General features: G+C 43.1%; 1 protein-coding gene across 3 annotated transcripts in view; it reads right to left on the reverse strand.

The window, feature by feature from the left end:
- The window catches only part of golga4 (golgin A4), a 266,334-nt gene that overhangs the window by 157,515 nt on the left and 89,478 nt on the right, over positions 1-19,341 (reverse strand). For all 3 annotated transcript variants that reach the window (XM_063054798.1, XM_063054789.1, XM_063054779.1), the window contains 2 exons: positions 9,143-9,330; positions 2,327-2,410 (listed from right to left, as the gene is read on the reverse strand). In XM_063054798.1, coding sequence (XP_062910868.1) covers positions 2,327-2,410; positions 9,143-9,330 — 272 coding nt within the window. The remainder of the gene's footprint in view (positions 1-2,326; positions 2,411-9,142; positions 9,331-19,341) is intronic.

Consider the following 19,341-nt stretch of genomic DNA (forward strand, 5'->3'; position numbering starts at 1 on the left):
TCTCTTCACCAATCACCATCAGCACAGGTGCATCACAAGGCTGTGTGCTGAGCCCCCTGTTATACTCACTTCCTGTCAGATCACCGGCAGGTGGTAAGAGTGGGCTCACTCACCTCAACACAGAAGCCCCCCCAGGGCTGTCTCCGAAGCCCCCTCCTTAAATCTCAGTACACGCATGACTGTGTCGCCACTTGCAGCACCAATCTGCTAATTAAATTTGCTGACGATACTACATATTATCTCAAATAATAACGAGGCAGCCTACAGAGAAGAAGTCATCACCCTGACACAGTGGTGTCAAGAAAACACACCCCCCCCCCCCAAATCACAAAAACAGAGGAGCTGGTTGTGGACTACAGCAGGAATGGAGACAGGCTAACCCCTATTGACATCAATGGATCTGGGGCTGAGAGGGTGAACGGCTTCAAGTTCCTCAGTATACACATCACCAAGGACCTCACGTAGTCTGTACGTACTGGCTGTGTGGTGAAAAAAGCACAACAACACCTCTTTCACCTCAGATGGCTGAAGAAGTTTAGCGCAAGTTCCCAAATGCTCAGGACTTTCTATAAGGGCACAACTGAGAGCACCCTGACTAGCTGTATCCCTGCCTGGTATGGGGACTGTACTTCCCTCAATCACAGGACTCTGCAGAGAGCAATGTGGACAGCCTAGCGCACCTGTGGATGTGAACTTTCCACTATTCAGGACATTTACAGCGACAGGTGCATAAAAAGGGCCCAAAGTAACATTGGGGACCTGAGTCACCCCAACCACAAACTGTTCCAGCTATGACCATCCGGGAAACAGTATCAAAGCCAGGACCAACAGGCTCCGGGACAGCTCCTTCCATCAGGCCATCAGGCTGCTTAATTCACGCCGATATAATTGTATTTCTAAGCTAAATTGACTGCTCTGTTGTATTTCTTACCGTACAAACCATTTATTACAAATTACTATAGTTTGCTTTAAGGTGGAAACGTAACTTAGATTTGTGCTCCTTATGTATGTGAAGAATGTAAGAAATAAAGTCAATTCAACTCTTATGACTGCGTGGACAAGTACAACTCCAATGCCATAATGAAGTTTGTTAACACCACCATTGTTGTTGGACAAATCAATAAACTGGCAAACCTGAGGGAGACTGAAAATCTGGTGCCACAACAATTTCTCACTCAATATCAGCAAAACCAGAAAACCGATTATTGACTATAGGAGGAAGAAGCCAGTTACATGAGCCAGTCCATATTAGGGGAAATGGAGGTGGAGTCATCAGTAGGTTTAAATTCCTTGGCGTTACCATACCAGAGGATCTGTCCTGGAACCAGCATGCAAGTCCATCATGAAGGTAGCACAACAGCGCCTATTTTCTTAGAAGCTTGCACCTCATCTAAAACTTTGACAATCATCTATAGATAGATACACAATGGGGAGTATCCTGACTGGTAGCATCATGGCTTGGTATAGAAACACTGATAACCAGGAACATAAAAGTCTACAAAATGTGGTGGATACAGCCCTGTCCATGACAGGCAAAGCCCTCTCCATCAGGCTCCTGAACAAGCATGCAAAGCTTCACTCACCTCAGCGATGAACTGACTCCACAACCTACAGACTCACTTTCAAAGACTGCAACTCATGTTCTGTCGTATTTATTTACACATTTTGTCTTCTTTTGCAAATTGTCAGTCTTTGTTTATGTATAGTTTTTCATAAATTTCTACTGTATTTCTTTATTTTCCTCTAAATGCCAGCAAGAAAATGAATTTCAAGGTAGTATGTAGTGACATTATCATCATCATCAGGTGCATGCCCAGATTGAGTTTTGACTGCCATGGCCCACACACTCCTGTTACAGGCAAGTGGATCAAATCATTGGTATTCATTGCTGTCTCCATCATCATTTGCCTTTGCCTTCCTTTTGCTTTCTTCCCTTCAATCTTTCCCATAATTACTGTGCATTCTAACTCCTCTTTCCTAATCACATGTCCAATGAAAGTTACGTTGTTTTTTCATGATCATTATACATACTTCAATAATGAACTTACTTTGAACTTTGAACTAAATTTTCTGACAGGAACTATTGGACCCCAAACCTACTTCCTACGAAGGTATCTAGTTAGGCCTGGAATTCATTATTTCAGATTGCAGCTAGCAGACCAATCGCCAGACTTCAACATGAAATCTACGAAAAGATACATGGAAATGTTCAAAGGTCAGTCATTCGCCAGCAAATCTCACCATTGAATCTGTTGTTATTCCTGCTTCTCTGAGGTGGATGGCCACACATTCAAACATTCAACTCCCTTCCATACTTACTGCTCACCTTATCTTGCTCCAATTGTTCAATTAAATTCTTTGCATCTCGAAGCTGAGTAATCAGTTTCGTCTTCTCAGCTGTGTGCAGATCCTGAAAACAAAATGAACATTGCTTGATATTGTCGATGGAATTTATAACAAAGTTGCAAGCTGTTTGCCCAACTTGTCAGTAGTCCTTCTCCACACAAAATTCCTTGACCCCCATAGATACCAAGGCACTAGACTTGCAAACTAAACTAGTAAAGATATCCCTGTCCTTCCCCCCTCATGCTCTGAACTAACTTGGCTTCAAATGCTATTGCACAAAATTTTCACACATCAAAGTTGCTGGTGAACGCAGCAGGCCAATTCTGCAGATGCTGGAAATTCAAGCAACACACATCAAGTTCACCAGCAACTTTGATGTGTGTTGCTTGAATTTCCAGCATCTGCAGAATTCCTCATGTTTACGCACAAAATTTTCACGAGTTTGTAAAATGCAATTTCATTTCAGATGTATCTAAATTTTCTATCAACAGCAAAATAGCAACACACATTAGCAAGCCTCGAAAAAAGCTATAAGTAATCAAGCAACCTCTGTACTACTTTTCCGACAATTATTGTTGGTTGGCTTCAAGTTAAGAAGATTTCTAATACCCAGCTATAATTATATTATTAACTTGGCTGAACAGCTAAAGAAAGTAAACAATTCTCTGACAAGATGCAAAATTAGGTGCACATATTTTAATACAAATTTTCCAAGACCTTGCAGAACTCGAGGGCAATGTCCAGACCACACACCTGGACTTGGCTCTTTGGGCTGAAAATTAGAAGAGGATCTATGCTGTGCCCAATTTGAGGCAATTGAGACAAATAGAGACTGGCTTCATTTATGTCTGCCATTATCCAGGACTTGGTTCAAAGTCCAATTCAATGTTGACTTACTTCATGACAGACATGACACTGAAAGTCATTCTGGTGCATTGCAGTCTGGTCCAGTCACTTACACCCAGAAAGTATACCTGCAAAAGATGCTGGTGCACCAGACTCAAATACACCTGCGTGGGCTCCATTTTTCTTTGCTCCACAGTCACGTTCATTATTCCAAAATTAACTGTCACTAATCTTTGCAGTGAGTATAACCAAACTACAAACTATATACTTATGGGCCTTATGACTGCCAGTCTGGGTACGTGGCTGGGTGGTTAAGGCATTGGACTAGCTACCTGAAGGTCATGAGTTCGAGCCCCAGCCGAGGGAACGTGTTGTGTCCTTGAGCAAGGCACTTAATCACACATTGCTCTGCGATGACACTGATGCCAAGCTGTATGGGTCCTAGTGCCCTTCCCTTGGACAACATTGGTGTCGTGGAAAGGGGAGACTTGCAGCATGGGCAACTGCTGGTCTTCCATACAACCTTGCCCAGGCCTGCGCCCTGGAGAGTGAAGATTTTCCAGGCGCAGTTCCATGGTCTCGCAACTAACGGATGCCTTAATATGACTGCCAACAGCTGGGTTGATATCCAAAATATCTCAAGGGTCTGCTCTGTACAATTCGAGCATCCATATTCATCTGCTCATGAAGTTTACCAGTATTTAATTCAATATCCCAACTAAGGGCACATCAATGTTCAATGTGATTTTTCTGCTTTCATACAAAATTCCTCTATCGATAAAGCCCAAGATTGTTCATCTCCATCATCACTTTCTGCCCTGCCACTTGCAATGACTCATGTGCCCATATATCTAGGTCCATTTGCTCCTGCTCCCCTTCCACATGTATATATTGCCTCATGGAACAGCAGACTACTTATTACATTAGGGGAAGAAAGAGTCTGACAACCTACCCATCACAATGGCTGTCACTGGTGGGCTTCACAGCTGGACAGGTGAAAAGACAGGTGAAATGTCTCAACCCAAGCAAGGCTGCAGGACCAGATGGTGTCAGTACCAGGGTGCTCAAAGCCTGTGCCCCTCAGCTATGTGGAGTACTTCGCCATGTATTCAACCTGAGCCTGAGGCTCCGGAGGGTTCCTGTGCTGTGGAAGACGTCCTGCCTCGTCCCTGTGCCGAAGACGTCGCGCCCCAGTAGCCTCAATGACTACAGACCGGTGGCATTGACCTCCCACATCATGAGGACCCTGGAGAGACTTGTTCTGGAGCTGCTACGGCCTATGGTCAGGCCACACTTAGATCCCCTCCAGTTCGCCTACCAGCCCCTACTCGGAGTTGAGGATGCCATCGTCTACCTGCTGAACCGTGTCTATGCCCACCTGGACAAGCCAGCGAGCACTATGAGGGTCATGTTTTTTGACTTCTCCAGTGCGTTCTACACCATCCGCCCTGCTCTACTGGGGGAGAAGCTGACAGCAATGCAGCTGGATGCTTCCCTGGTATCATGAATTCTTGATTACCTGACTGGCAGACCACAGTACGTGTGCTTGCAACACTGTGTGTCCGACAGAGTGATCAGCAGCACTGGGGCTCCACAGAGGACTGTCTTGTCTCCCTTTCTCTTCACCATTTACACCTCGGACTTCAACTACTGCACAGAGTCTTGTCATCTTCAGAAGTTTTCTGATGACTCTGCCATAATTGGATGCATCAGCGAGGGAGATGAGGCTAAGTACAGGGCTACGATAGGAAACTTTGTCACATGGTGTGAGCAGAATTATCTGCAGCTTAATGTGAAAAAGACTAAGGAGCTGGTGGTAGACCTGAGGAGGGCTAAGGTACCGGTGACCTCTGTTTCCATCCAGGGGGTCAGTGTAGACATGGTGGAGGATTACAAATACCTGGGGATACGAATTGACAATAAACTGGACTGGTCAAAGAACACTGAGGCTGTCTACAAGAAGAGTCAGAGCCGTCTCTATTTCTTGAGGAGACTGAGGTCCTTTAACATCTGCCCGACGATACCGAGGATGTTCTATGAGTCTGTGGTGGCCAGTGCTATCATGTTTGCTGTTGTGTGCTGGGGCAGCAGGCTGAGGGTAGCAGACACCAACAGAATCAACAAACTCATTCGTAAGGCCAGTGATGTTGTGGGGATGGAACTGGACTCTCTCACGGTGGTGTCTGAAAAGAGGATGCTGTCTAAGTTGCATGCCATCTTGGTCAATGTCTGCCATCCACTACATAATGTACTGGGTGGGCACAGGAGTACATTCAGCCAGAGACTCATTCCACCGAGATGCAACACAGAGCGTCATAGGAAGTCATTCCTGCCTGTGGCCATCAAACTTTACAACTCCTCCCTTGGAGGGTCAGACACCCTGAGCCACTAGGCTGGTCCTGGACTTATTTCAGAATTTACTGGCATAATTTACATATTACGATTTAACTATTTATGGTTCTATTACTATTTATTATTTATGGTGCAACTGTAACGAAAACGAATTTCCCCCGCGATCAATGAAGTATGACTATGACTATAATTGTACATCCCATCAAGACATCCTTCAGCCTCTAACATCCAGAGGGGGATAAACATAGTTTGCTCAAGCTCTCTTTACAGCTAATTAAGGCAGCATCCTGATGAACCTCATCTCAACCCTCTCCAAACCCTTCCAATAATTCAGTGACTGGAACTGCAGACAACAGTCCAAATGTCGTCTAACTAAACATAGAAACATAAAAATCTACAGCACATTGCAGGCCCTTCACCCACAATGTTGTGCCAAACATGTAACTTACTCAAGAAACTGCCTAGAATTTCTCTACCGCATAACCCTATATTATCCTAAGCTCCATGTATCCAGCCAAGAGTCTGTTAAAAGACCCTATTGTATCTGCCTCTACCAGCGTCACTGGCAGTGCATTCTACACGCCCACCACTCTCTGTGTGAAAAACTTACCTCCAACATCCCCCTTATACCTACTTTCAAGCACCTTAAAACTATGCCCCCTCATGTTAGCCATTTCAGCCCTGGGAAAAAGCCTCTTGCTATCCACATGATCAATGCCTCTCATCACCTTATACACCCCTGTCAGGTCACCTCTCATCCTCCGTCGCTCCAAGGAGAAAAGCTTAAGTTCAACTAAACTGCTCTCCGATCCAGGCAGCATCCTTGTAAATCGCCTCTGCAGTCTCTCTGTAGTATTCACATCTTTCCTGTAATAAGGTGACCAAAACTGAACACAGTACTCCAAGTGGGGTATAACTAAAATCTTATATAGCTGTAACATTACCTCATGGCTCCTGAGCTCAATCCCACAGTTGATGAAGGCCAACACACCATACACCTTCTTAACACTGTCAACCTGCACAGCAGCCTTGAGTGTCCTATGGACACGGACCCCAAGATCTCGCTGATCCTCCACACTGCCAAGAGTCTTACCATTAATATTATATACTGTCTTCAAAATTAACCCACCAAAATGAAATACTTCACACTTACCTGGGTTGAACTCCATCTGCCACTTCTCAGCCTAGTTCTGCGTCCTATTGATGCCCCACTGTAATCTCTGACAACCCTGCAGACTATCCATAACACCTCCAACTTCTGTCATCAGCAACCTTATTAATCCACATTTCTACTTCCTCATCCAGGTCAGTTATAAAAATCCCAAACAGGAGGGTCCTGTGGAACACCGCTGGTCACCGTCCTCCATGCAGAATAAGAACCATCCACAGCCACCCTTTGCCTTCTGTGGCCAAATCAATTCTGAATCCACAAAGCAAGGTCTCCTTGGATCCCATGCCTCATTACTTTCTGAATGAGCCTCACATAGAAAATGCCTTACTGATATCCATATACATTACATCCACTGTTCTACCTTCATCAGTGTGTTTTGTTACATCCTCAAAGAATTCAATCAGGTTAAAAAGGCATGACCTGCCCCTGACAAAGGCACGCTGACTATTCCTAATCAGATTATGTCTTTCAAAATGCTCATAAATCCTGCCTCTCAGGATCTTCTCCAACAACTTGCCCACCACTGAATTAAGACTCACTGGTCTATAATTTCCTGGGTTATCGCTACTCCCTTTCTTGAACAAGGGAACAATATTTTTAACCTTCAAATCCTCTGATACTTCTCCCGTCCCTATTGATTATACAAAGATCATTGCCAGAGGCTCAGCAACCTCCTCCCTCACTCCCCACAGTAGCCTGGGGTATATCTCAGCCGGTCCTGGTGACTTATCTAACAATATCTTTCAAAAGCTCCAACGAATCCTCTTTCTTAATGTCTAGCATTCCAGTCTGCTGCAAGTCATCCCCACAATTGCCAAGGTCCTTTTCACTGGTGAATACTGAAGCAAAGTATTCACTAAGTACCTCCGCTACTTCCTCCGGCTCCATTCACATTTCCACTCTCATTCCTGATTGGTCCCATTCTCACACAGCTCATCCTCTTGCTCTTCACATGCTTGTAGAATGTCTTGGCATTTTCCTTAATTCAGCTTGCCAAGGCCTTCTCATAGCCCCTTCTAACTCTCCTAATTTCATTCTTGAGCTTCTTCCTGGCATCCTTGTAATTTTCTAGAGCTCTAACAGTACCTAGTTTCTTGAACCTTTTGTAAATTTTTCTTTTCTTAACTAGATTTTCTATATCCTTTGTACACTACTGTTCTTTTACCCTACCATCCTTTCCATACTTCTAAGCAGATCGCCATGCAAATTTTCCCTGAACATTTGCCATATTTCTGCTGTGCACTTCCTTGAGAACATATGCTCCCAATTTATGCTCTCAAGTTCCTGCCTAATAACCTATTTCCCCCTACCTCAATTAAATGCTTTCCCAAACTGTCTGCTCCTATCCCTCTCCAGCACTACGGTGAAGGCAATAAGTGTTGTGATCCCTACCTCCAAAATGCTTTCCCACTGATACCTGACACATGACCAGGTTCATTTCCCAATACCAGATCAAGAACAGCCTCTCCTCTAGTTGGCTTATTGCATAGGAAACCTTCCTGAACACACCTAACAAACTCCACCCCATCTAAACCCCTTGTCTAAGGAGATGCCAATAAATATTCTGAAAGTTAAAATCACCCAACCCTATTATTGTGGCACTGTTCCAGAATCTGCCTTGCTATCTGCTCCTCGATGTCTCTGTTATTAATGGGGGGGTGTGTCTATAAAAACACTCAGAGTATTGCCCCTTCCCGTTTCTAACTTCAACCCACAATGACTCAGTAGACAATCCCTCCATGACTTCCTCCTTTCCTGCAGCCGTGGTTACTATCCCTGACCACTAAAGATTTATACAGCGGCAACATGACTTCCTGACTTTTGTACACAACATCCTGACCAGTGAAGGTAAGTATGCCACATGCCTTCTTTACTACCTTGTCTATTTCTGTTGCCACTTCTAGACAGTAATGGACTTAGACCCAAGATCCCTTTGTACATTGGTGTTCTTAAGGGTCCTGCTATTTACTGTATACTTCCTCCTTGCATTTAACCTCTCAAAGATTAATACCTCACATTTTCCTGGATTGAACACCCACTGCTATTTCTCCAGCCAAATCTGCAACTGTTCTATACCCTGTTGTATGCTTTGACAACCTTCTTCACAATCCACAGCTCTTTCAATTCCTGTGCCATCTCTATCTTTATAATCAGCCAATCACTTTTCTTCAGATAACTGACATGTATAACAAACAGAAATCCCAGATGTGACCTCTGCAGAACACCACCTGTTAGAATAACACCATCCACCACCAATTCTGAATCCAATCTACCAAGTCACATTGACTACAAAATAATTTTATTAGGAGCGAAATACTCAATATTATGCTGTAATTGAACACCAATCAACCAGTAAACTATTTTGTGTCTGGATGGGATGAGCAGGAGCATTCAGAGATGAGAACGATTGTCAGGTTTTAAATTCACCTTTATTTTCTCCAGCTCTTGATAGCGCTCATCTAATTGCTCTTGAAGGGCTTCCTTTTCGTTGGTCATCTGGGCACAGCGTTCCTTATGGACATGAATCATCTCTTTGCAGCGCTGTAGAAGATTTTCTTGCCTCTTCACACGTTTTTGAAGAACTGTTATGGAATTAGCATCATTGCCAGCTCCCTCTACATGGCATAGAATCATAGTAACTTTAACAATAGTAGAAGAAATCTAGAACATGGCCACAAAAAGAAATCTAAAATTGGCTGTAAAGAACATTAAAGCAACAAATAAAAAACGCAACATTATTTTTGACATAAAATCTAAAGGAAACTTAACAGGTAACTAATGAATACAGGTCTGAATTTTACTTCTGAAATTTCAAGAATTGTTTTGTTACCAATAGCCCATATGATGAACAGAATGCTTCTTGCGCAAACAAAATAGATTGATTTATAAGACAGTAACAAAATTGGATACTGAAATCATACTCTATTTCTACAGCACCATTTAGAGCTATGAGGGCATAGCTATGAAAAATGGGAACTCCTGGTAAGAACTATCAGTTTTCACTGACTTATCTAATGCTGATGGTCCAGTAAAATTTTTGTTTATGCATGCACCCACAACTCAGATACACAGACAAATACAGCATTGTTGAAAAACTATGTTTTCTTGAACTAATAACCAAAGAGAATATTCTACAATACAAAAAAAATCATGAACTCAGTCAGAAAAGAATATTTTCTGTGACAGACATATGTTATTTAATAACATAAATGAAGAACTTCTTACAAACTCACTTTGGAATTTAATTGTATTTCTTGAAAATACAAACAAAATATCTTGGAATGCTACTACCACAAGGTTTTTCACTTTATCCTGACCACGCTCAGTCCTATCCTAATCTATGTAAATATAAGCAAAACATGAGGCAAGATTTAGGAGCAGAATTAGGCCAATCAGCCCATCAACTCTGCTCCACCATTCAATCTTGGCACTTTTTTTAAAAATTCAACCAACTTCTCCATCCCCCTTCTCTCATTAACCCTCAAACAAGAATCTATCAATCTCTGCATTAAACACACCCAAACAACAGGAATTCTGCAGATGCTGGAAATTCAAGCAACACACATAAAAGTTGCTGGTGAACGCAGCAGGCCAGGCAGCATCTCTAGGAAGAGGTGCAGTCGACGTTTCAGGCCGAGACCCTTCATCAGGACTTCGTCAGTCCTGACGAAGGGTCTCGGCCTGAAACATCGACTGCATCTCTTCCTAGAGATGCTGCCTGGCCTGCTGCATTCACCATTAAACACACCCAATGACTTGGCCTCCATAGTCCTTTATAGCAACAAATTCCAGAAATTCACCACTCTCCAGGTGGAAGAAATTCCTCCTCGTCTCAGTTTAAAGAGATGTCCCTTTATTCTGATGCTATTGTGAGGGGATCCTAAAGTACCCCTACTAACTGTTGTTTTGAAAAGAGAGACAGAGAGTTATTTACCACCAATGGCTTGTTTGTAAAAGAGAGAGAGAGAGAGAGATGAAGACTAACGGTTGGACTGTCATTTTAAGGCACTGGAAGAAACTTCAGAATTCTACTGAGTTGGGTTTGGAGACAGCACTGAGCAGCTCAAAAGTTGCTATGATGACCGAAGGCAGGTTGTTGATATTACTTCAAGGACAGTTCGCCTGCTTGTGCATTTCTTCAGAGAGGAAGGAGGAGTTACTTGAATGACAGGTGGTACCCAGTACGGTGAGATAAATAGGAGGTCAGATGATACAGACCTCAGACACATGTTTGGACACCAAATGAGCATTGTTGTGCCCGTAGAAAAAGTGGGTTTTGGAGGAGCGATCAGGTGGATCGATCCAATCGCTCTTGCAGTGAAAAGAAGGAAAAGGGGTTGACTGGTGGGGAGTTGTCCATGTGTCCCACCCTCGCCTGGGGGATAGCTCCACGACAGAAAACCGGTCCACTTCGTTAAAGTCACAGTCGGTGACTTTTAAAGAACTTTGAAGGACAATGAGAAGATTGACGGCATCAGCTCACCTAAAGATTCAAATATCTCTCTCTCTCTCCCAAGTGAACTGAACTGAACTTTACTCATCATCATAAGACTGTATCTTTTTACCCCTAGACTTAAAAGAAGCTTGCTTTTTCATACATATATTTCCACACTTACTGATTTACTTACACACACACACATATATAAAAAATCATTGCTAACTCATTTGATTTATTTAATTTATATTACTGTATTGCATAGTTACTAATATATATTATTAGTTTATAGCAATACTGGACTCCAAAGTGTTTTCTATTTCTGCTGGTTCTTTATTCCCGTCATGGGGCACATGACACTATGCCATCACATCCCAAGCTGTTCTACAAATGGGAACACCCTCTCTACATCGACTCTACCCAAGCTTTTCAGTAGTTGGTAGGTTTCAAAGAGTCTCCACCCCGCCCCACTCCCCCCACCTGTTCTGAACTCCATTGAGAACAAGTCCAGAAACATAAAATACTCATTTCAAGCTGGAGGAGCTCAGCAGGTCGGGCAGCATCCATGGAAAAGATCAGTCGACGTTTCGGGCCGGAACCCTTCTTCAGGGTTCTGGCCCGAAACATCGACCTATCTTTTCCACGGATGCTGCCCGACCTGCAGCTTGTTGTGAGTGTTGCTTTGACCCCAGCATCTGCAGATTATTTTGTGTTTAAAATACTCATTTGTTGTGCTTTTCATTCCAGGGTACCTTCTTGAGAACCTCTTGTGGACCCTCTCCAAGACTAGCACATCTCATTAGATATCAGGCTCAAAGTTTCTCACAATACTCCAAATATGCTTTGACCAACAATTTATCAAGCCTCAGCAGTGCATCTTTGCTTTCATGTCAATAATAAAAGCAAAGATGCACTGCAATCAATATCTATAAATAGATTGACCATATTCATGGTCTTATGAACCAACAGTATTGATTGGATACAGTTATCATGGTGATTGCAATATTGATATAAACCATGCAAGTCAATCATAAGACCATAAGATATAGGAGAAGTAGGCCATTCGGCCCATTGAGTCTGCTCTGGTATTCAATCAAGTGTTGATCCAATTCTTCCCATCATCCCCACTCCCCTGCCTTCTACCCATACCCTTTGATGGCCTGGCTAATCAAGAACCTATCTATCTCTCCCTTAAATGCGCCCAATGACTTGGCCTCCACAGCCTCTCGTGGCAATAAATTCCACAGATTTACCATCCTCTCACTAAAGTAATTTCTCCGCATCTCTGTTCTTAATGGACATCCTGCAATCGTGAAGTCGTGCCCTTTTGTCCTACAATTCCCTACCATGGGAAATAACTTTGCCTTATCTAACCTGTTCAGACCTTTTAACATTCGGAATGTTTCTATGAGATCCCCCTCATTCTCCTGAATTCCAGGGAATACAGCCCAAGAGCTGCCAGACGTTCCTCATACAGCAACCCTTTCATTCCTGGAATCATTCTCGTGAATCTTCTCTGAATCCTCTCCAATGTCAGTATATCCTTTCTAAAAATAAGGAGCCCAAATCTGCACACAATACTCCATGTGTGGTCTCATGAGTGTTTATAGAGCCTCAACATCATATCCATGCTTCTTATATTCTATACCTTTAAAAATGAATGCCAACATTGCATTCGCCTTCTTCACCACCAACTCAACCTGGAGATTAACCTTTTGGGTATCCTGCACAAGGACTGCCAAGTCCCTTTGCATCACTGCATTTTGTATTCTCTCCCCGTCTAAATAACAGTCTGCCCATTTATTTCTTCCACCAAAATGCATGACCGTACACTTTCCAACACTGCATTTCATTTGCCACTTCTCTGCCTATTCCCTTAAACTATCCAAGCCTCTCAGCAGGCTCCCTCTTTCCTCATCACTAACTGCTCCTCCACCTATCTTTGTATCATTGGCAAATTTAGCCACAAATCCATTAATCCCAAAGTTCAAATCACTGACTTACACCGTAAAATGCAGCGGTCCCAACACCTACCCGTGTCAGTGTGCATGCGCCAGTTGTGCATGCAGCCTGTAACAGCCGCTCCGACTAGTTTTCTTACTTTTTTTCTTCTTACTTTCTTAACTTACGTTGTTTTTTTTCCCACGGTAACACGTTGAAGCTGCACCCTCTCTAACATGCTGGCGGAGAGTTTTATATGGGTTTTTAGCACTGGAAATAGTTACATTCGGACACATCTCATTAGCGGGGCAGCAGTATGGTCGCATTGTTTATTCCCGGGACCAGCTGATTGCGCTTATGCCGGCCGGTTTAGCGAACAGAGTAGTGGACACCCCAGCTAAAATCTGGAGGAAAACACACAGAGGATGCAGAGGGGGAATCAAAAAGGCGAGGAAAGAGGACCGGGTTGAGACAACAGAGACTTATGGAGAAGAGGAGTTATAAGCTGTGTCTTCCCTCTCTCATTATGGGCAATGTGAGATCGCTGGGTAATAAAATGGACGAGTTGACGGCGTTAGCCAGGAGTCAGAGAATATTTCAGGAGAGCAGTGTTATGTGTTTTACTGAAACGTGGCTGCACGTGGACATACCCGACCAAAACGTTTCCATGGAGGGCTTCCAGACCATTACGGCTGACCAGAAGTGCACTGAGAGCGGTAAGCGTAAAGGAGGGGGGCTTGCCGCTCTGGCTAACAACAGATGGTGCAATCCTGGTCATATTATGATTGAGGAACGTGATTGTAGCCCGGATATTGAACTCTTTGCTGTTGGATTCCAGCCATATTCCACCGAGATGCAACACTGGGCATCATGGAGGTTGTTCCTGCCTGTGGACATCGAACTTTGCAGGTCCTCCCGTGGAGGGTCAGACACCCTGAGCCAATGGGCTGGTCCTGGACTTATTTCCATCTGGCATAGTTTGCATATAGTTGTTTGATTGTTTGTGGTTTTGTATTGCTATATTTATGCTCTATTCTTGGTTGGTGCAGCTGTAACAAAACCCAATTTCCCTCGGAATCAATAAAGTATATCTATGTCTATGGAACTCCACTGGTAACCAGCAGCTAGCCAGAATAGGATCCCTTTATTCACACTCTGTTTTCTGCCGATCAGCCAATGCTCCACCCATGCTAGTAACTCCCCTGTAGTTCCATGGGCTCTTACCTTGCAAATCAGCCCCATGTGCAGCCTTCTGAAAATCCAAGTACACCACATCTACTACATCTCCTTTGCCTACCCTGCTTGTAATTTCCTCAAAAAATTGCAGTAGGTTAGTCAGGCAAGATTTTCCTTTCAGGAAACCATGCTGGCTTTGGCTATCTTGTCATGTGCCTCCAGGTATTCCATAATCTCAGCCCTAACAATCGATTCCAACAACTTCCCAACCACTGATCTCTATCATTACCTAATTTTTTTGAACCTTTCGTAAGATCTAGTGAGCTCTTCTTATCACCTCCGGATCACTGCACAACACCCAATCCAGCACAGCCGATCCCCTAGTGGGCTCAACCACTGATGCCAGGCAAGCAGTTCTTAAATAGCGTAGTAACATTTGCAATTTTCCAGTCATCTGGAACAATGCCAGAATCTATCAATTCTTGAAAGACCATTGTTAATGCCTCCGCAATCTCTCCAGCTACTTCCTTCAGAACCCAAGGGTGCATTCCATCAGGTCCAGGAGAATTATCTACCCTCACCCTCGCCAGCTTCCTTTCATAATTCATCTTTTTCTTCCTGATGACCTTCTTAGTTTTCTTCCACAAGTTTTTAAAAGCTTCCCAATCCTCTATCTTCCCATTAACTTTGGCTTCCTTGTATGCCCTCTCTTTTGCTTTTACTTTGTCTCTGACTTCACTTGTCAGCCACGATAGTGTCCTTCTTCCATTCGAAAATTTCTTATTTGTAATATATATGTCTTGCACTTCCCTCATTTTTCGCACAAACTTCAGCCATTGCTGCTCTGCTGTCCTTCCTGCTAGTGTCCCTTTTCAGTCAACCTTGGCCAGTTCCCCTCTCATGCCATTGTAATTTCCTTTATTCCACTGAAATACCGACACATTGGAATTTAGTTTCTTCTTCTCAAACTTCAAAGTGAACTCGATCATATTGTGACCACTGTTCCCTAAGAGTTCCTTAACGATAAGCTCTCTTATCACCTCCAGATCATTGCACAACACCCAATCCAGCACAGCCAATCCCCTAGTGGGCTCAACAACCTGTTCTAAAAAGCCATCCTTTTAGACATTCTGCAAATTCTCTCTGGAGGTCCAGTACTGGCCTGGTTTTCCCAATCCACTTTCATGTTAAAATCCCCAACAATTATCATGACATTGCCCTTCTGACACACCTTTTCTATCTCCTCCTGTAATTTGTAATCCACATCCTGACTGCTGTTTGGAGGCCTGTATACAACTGCCATTAGGGTCCTTTTACTCTTGCCATTTCTTAGCTCAACCCATAGAGACTCTACACCTTCCGCTCTTATTTCATCACTTTCTAATGATTTAATATTATTTCTTATACACAGGGCCACACCACCACCTATGCCTACTAACCCATCTTTCCAATACACCATATATCCTTGGACATTCAACTCCCAATGGCAGCCATCTTTTAGCTAAGTTTCAGAGATGGCCACAACATCATACTTGCCAATCTGTAGCTGAATTTCAAGATCATCCATTTTATTTCTTAAGCTGCATGCATTCAAACACAACACTTTCAATCCAGTATTTGTTGCTTTCTATTTTAACTGCTCCACACCTCTACTGACCTTTAACTCATCTTACTGGCTGTGGTTATGCCTCATCTCCTCCCTGTCCTTTCCATCATCTTTGTTGCACGCTAGCTTTGATTTATTTCTGTTTTCCCCTTCCTTAACCTCCCCCGCACCATCACTCTCATTCCCCTTCCCCTGTGAAATTAGTCTAAACCCACCCTAACAGCTCTCTTAAACCTGCCTGCTTGGATATTGGACCCCTTTGAGTTCAGGTGTAACCCATCCTTTTCGTACAGGTTGTATCTCACCCAGAAGATGCCCCGGAAACAAAGAAGAACTTACAAAAGGTTCAAAAAAACTAGGTAATGATAGAGATCTAGAAGATTATAAGGCTAGCAGGAAGGAGCTTAAGAATGAAATTAGGAGCACCAGAAAGGGCCATGAGAAGGCCCTGGCAGACAGGATTAAGGAAAACCCCAAGGCATTCTACAAGTGTGTGAAGAGCAAGAGGATAAGACAAGAGAGAATAGGACCAATCTAGTGTGACAGTAGAAAAGTGTGTATGGACAAGAGGAGATAGCAGAGGTACTTAATGAATACTTTGCTTCAGTATTCACTACGGAAAAGGATCTTGGCGATTGTAGGGATGACCTGCAGCGGACTGAAAAGTTTGAGCATGTAGATATTAAGGAAGAGGATGTGCTGGAGCTTTTGGAAAGCATCAAGTTGGATAAGTCATCAGGACCGGACAGGATGTACCCAAGGCTACTGTGCGAAGTGAGGGAGCAAATACTGAGCCTCTGGCGATGACCTTTGCATCATCAATGAGGACAGGAGAGGTTCCAGAGGATTGGAGGGTTGCGGATGTTGTTCCTTTATTCAAGAAAGGGAGTAGGGATAGCCCAGGAAATTATAGACCAGTAAGTCATAACTTCAGAGGTTGGTAAGTTGATGGAGAAGATCTTGAGAGGCAGGATTTATGAACATTTGGAGAGGCATAATATGATTATGAATAGTCAGCATGGCTTTGTCAAAGGCAGGTCGTGCCTTACAAGCTTGATTAAATTTTTTGAGGATGTGACTAAACACATTGATGAAGGTAAAACTGTAGATGTAGTGTACAAGAATTTCAGCAAGGAAATTTGATAAAGTACCCCATGCAAGGCTTATTGCGAAAGTAAGGAGGCATGGGATACTTTGTGGATCCAGAACTGGTTTGCCCACAGAAGGCAAAGAGTGGTTGGAGATGGGTCATATTCTGCATGGAGGTCGGTGACCAGTGGATTGCCTGAGGGATCTGTTCTGGGACCCCCACTCTTCGTGATTTTTATAAATGACGGGATGAGGAAGTGGAGGGATGGGTTAGTAAATTTGCTGATGACACAAAGGTTGGGGGTGTTGTGGATAGTGTGGAGGGCTGTCAGAGGTTACAGCGGGACATTGATAGGATGCAAAACTTGGCTGAGAAGTGGATATGGAGCTGAACCCAGATAAGTGTGAGGTGGTTCATTTTGGTAGGTCAAATACGATAGCAGGTTATAGAATTAATAGTAAGACTCCTGGTATTGTGGAAGATCAGAGGGATCTTGGGGTCCGAGTCCATAGGACACTCAAAGCTACTACACAGGTTGACTCTGTGGTTAAGGCAGCATATGGTGCATTGGCCTTCATCAAGCGTGGAATTGAATTTAAGAGCCAACAGGTAATGTTGCAGCTATATAGGACCCTGGTGAGACCCCACGTGGAGTACTGTGCTCAATTCTGGTCGCCTCACTACAGGAAAGACGTGGAAACCATAGAGGAGATTTACAAGGATGTTGCCTGGATTGGGGAGCATGCCTTATGAGAATAAGTTGACTGAACTCGGCCTTTTCTCCTTGGAGCGATAGTGGATGAGAGGTGACCTGATAGAGTTGTACAAGATGATGAGAGGATCCTGTGGATAGTCAGAGGCTTGGGGACTTCCGGTAGCGCTCATGGAGTGAAGTCGCGTTCTTGACTCGCTCCATTACCTCTGAGTTTTTTCTCTCTATGGTCAGCTATACTTTAATTAACTATTAAGGCATCAATTTTTACAATACTTTGAATTAAACTGAATTCTCTGACAATTGGATGATACTGAGATCGGCTATGTCTAAGAACGGGAAAGACGGCAAGGATGGTAAACCTCCGGTTAAACCAAAAGCTACGGATCTCCCTCCGACTGAATCACCGGTGACTTTGAAAGCGATATCGGAGTTAATTCAGAGGGAAATTTCAACCTCTGTTAGGGAGATGATTCGTACAGAAATTATGGGCTTTGTTAAAGACCTGATTCATACGGAAATCTCAACTAAGTTCCAGAAAATTGCCGATTTAATTGATAAGATGCAAACATGTATTGCGGAACATCAGTCGGCTATATCTGATCTTCAAAAATCCGCGCAACAAAGTGAGCTTAAGATGGGGAAAGTCGAAGAAACAATTAATGTAATGAAGAAGAAACTTGACTTTTTGACTTTTAAAAACTCTGACTTGGAATCTAGAATGCGACGGCAGAATTTACGAATGATTGGCGTCAGGGAAGCCGTGGAAGCTAACAACCCTATGAAATATTTCTCCCAACTTTTAAAAGATGCATTCCCTACTGTATTTCCTGACCAACCACCGCTACTGGATCGTGTTCACAGAATCCCATCATACTCGTCTAGGTCAGATAGACCTAGGCATGTTATCTTACGTTTTCATTACTTTCAAGACAAGGAGAGACTGTTTCGATTCGCTCGATCTAAAGGTTTCATTGATTTTTCGGATCTTAAGTTCCGATTCGTGGAAGATTTCAGTAAACCAATCTGGGACCAACGGGTCCGTTACAGATCCGTGATGTCGGAATTCTATAAGATGGATTTAAGACCAGCGCTGCTGTACCCTGCACGTCTAAGGATTCGCATGTTAGATGGAGCCCTTCGTTTTTTTGATTCTCCATCGGATGCCCAGAGTTATCTGGATCAACTTTCATCTTCAACATCTTAATTGCCTTTTTTTAATTTTCTCCGTTGATCGGAGGCTGTGAATTGGTTGGTTTTAACTTTTCTGTGCCCTATTTGGGCAGAAAAGTTTACTTTCGATTTCTTAATATGGCTGCTAAACTTTCTTTTTAACTGCGTCATTTCTTTCTTTTCCCAGGGGATTTTGGGTGGTTACTTCCCTTTTGTCATCTTACGTATTTCCTGTGCGGCCTTAAATTTTGTAGTTTTTTTTAAATTTTATTCTGTTTTGCTTTTTATAATCATTTTATGTTAATAATCCTATTTTTTTTGTTGCTGTGTCTATTCATGAGTTTGAGGTTTATTGTGGTTTTTTTTTAATATATACTTTCCGGCTTTTGTTCTGTTCTGTGTGTATTTTAATTGAGCTAACTTTTTTTTACTTATTTTTTTACTGTTTTACAATTAGCTGATCCTTTTTATATTTATACCTTTTTTTTAGGGA

The sequence above is a fragment of the Mobula hypostoma genome, chromosome 1 (assembly GCF_963921235.1).
Source record: "Mobula hypostoma chromosome 1, sMobHyp1.1, whole genome shotgun sequence".
In the NCBI taxonomy this organism is placed as follows: Eukaryota; Metazoa; Chordata; class Chondrichthyes; order Myliobatiformes; family Myliobatidae; genus Mobula; species Mobula hypostoma.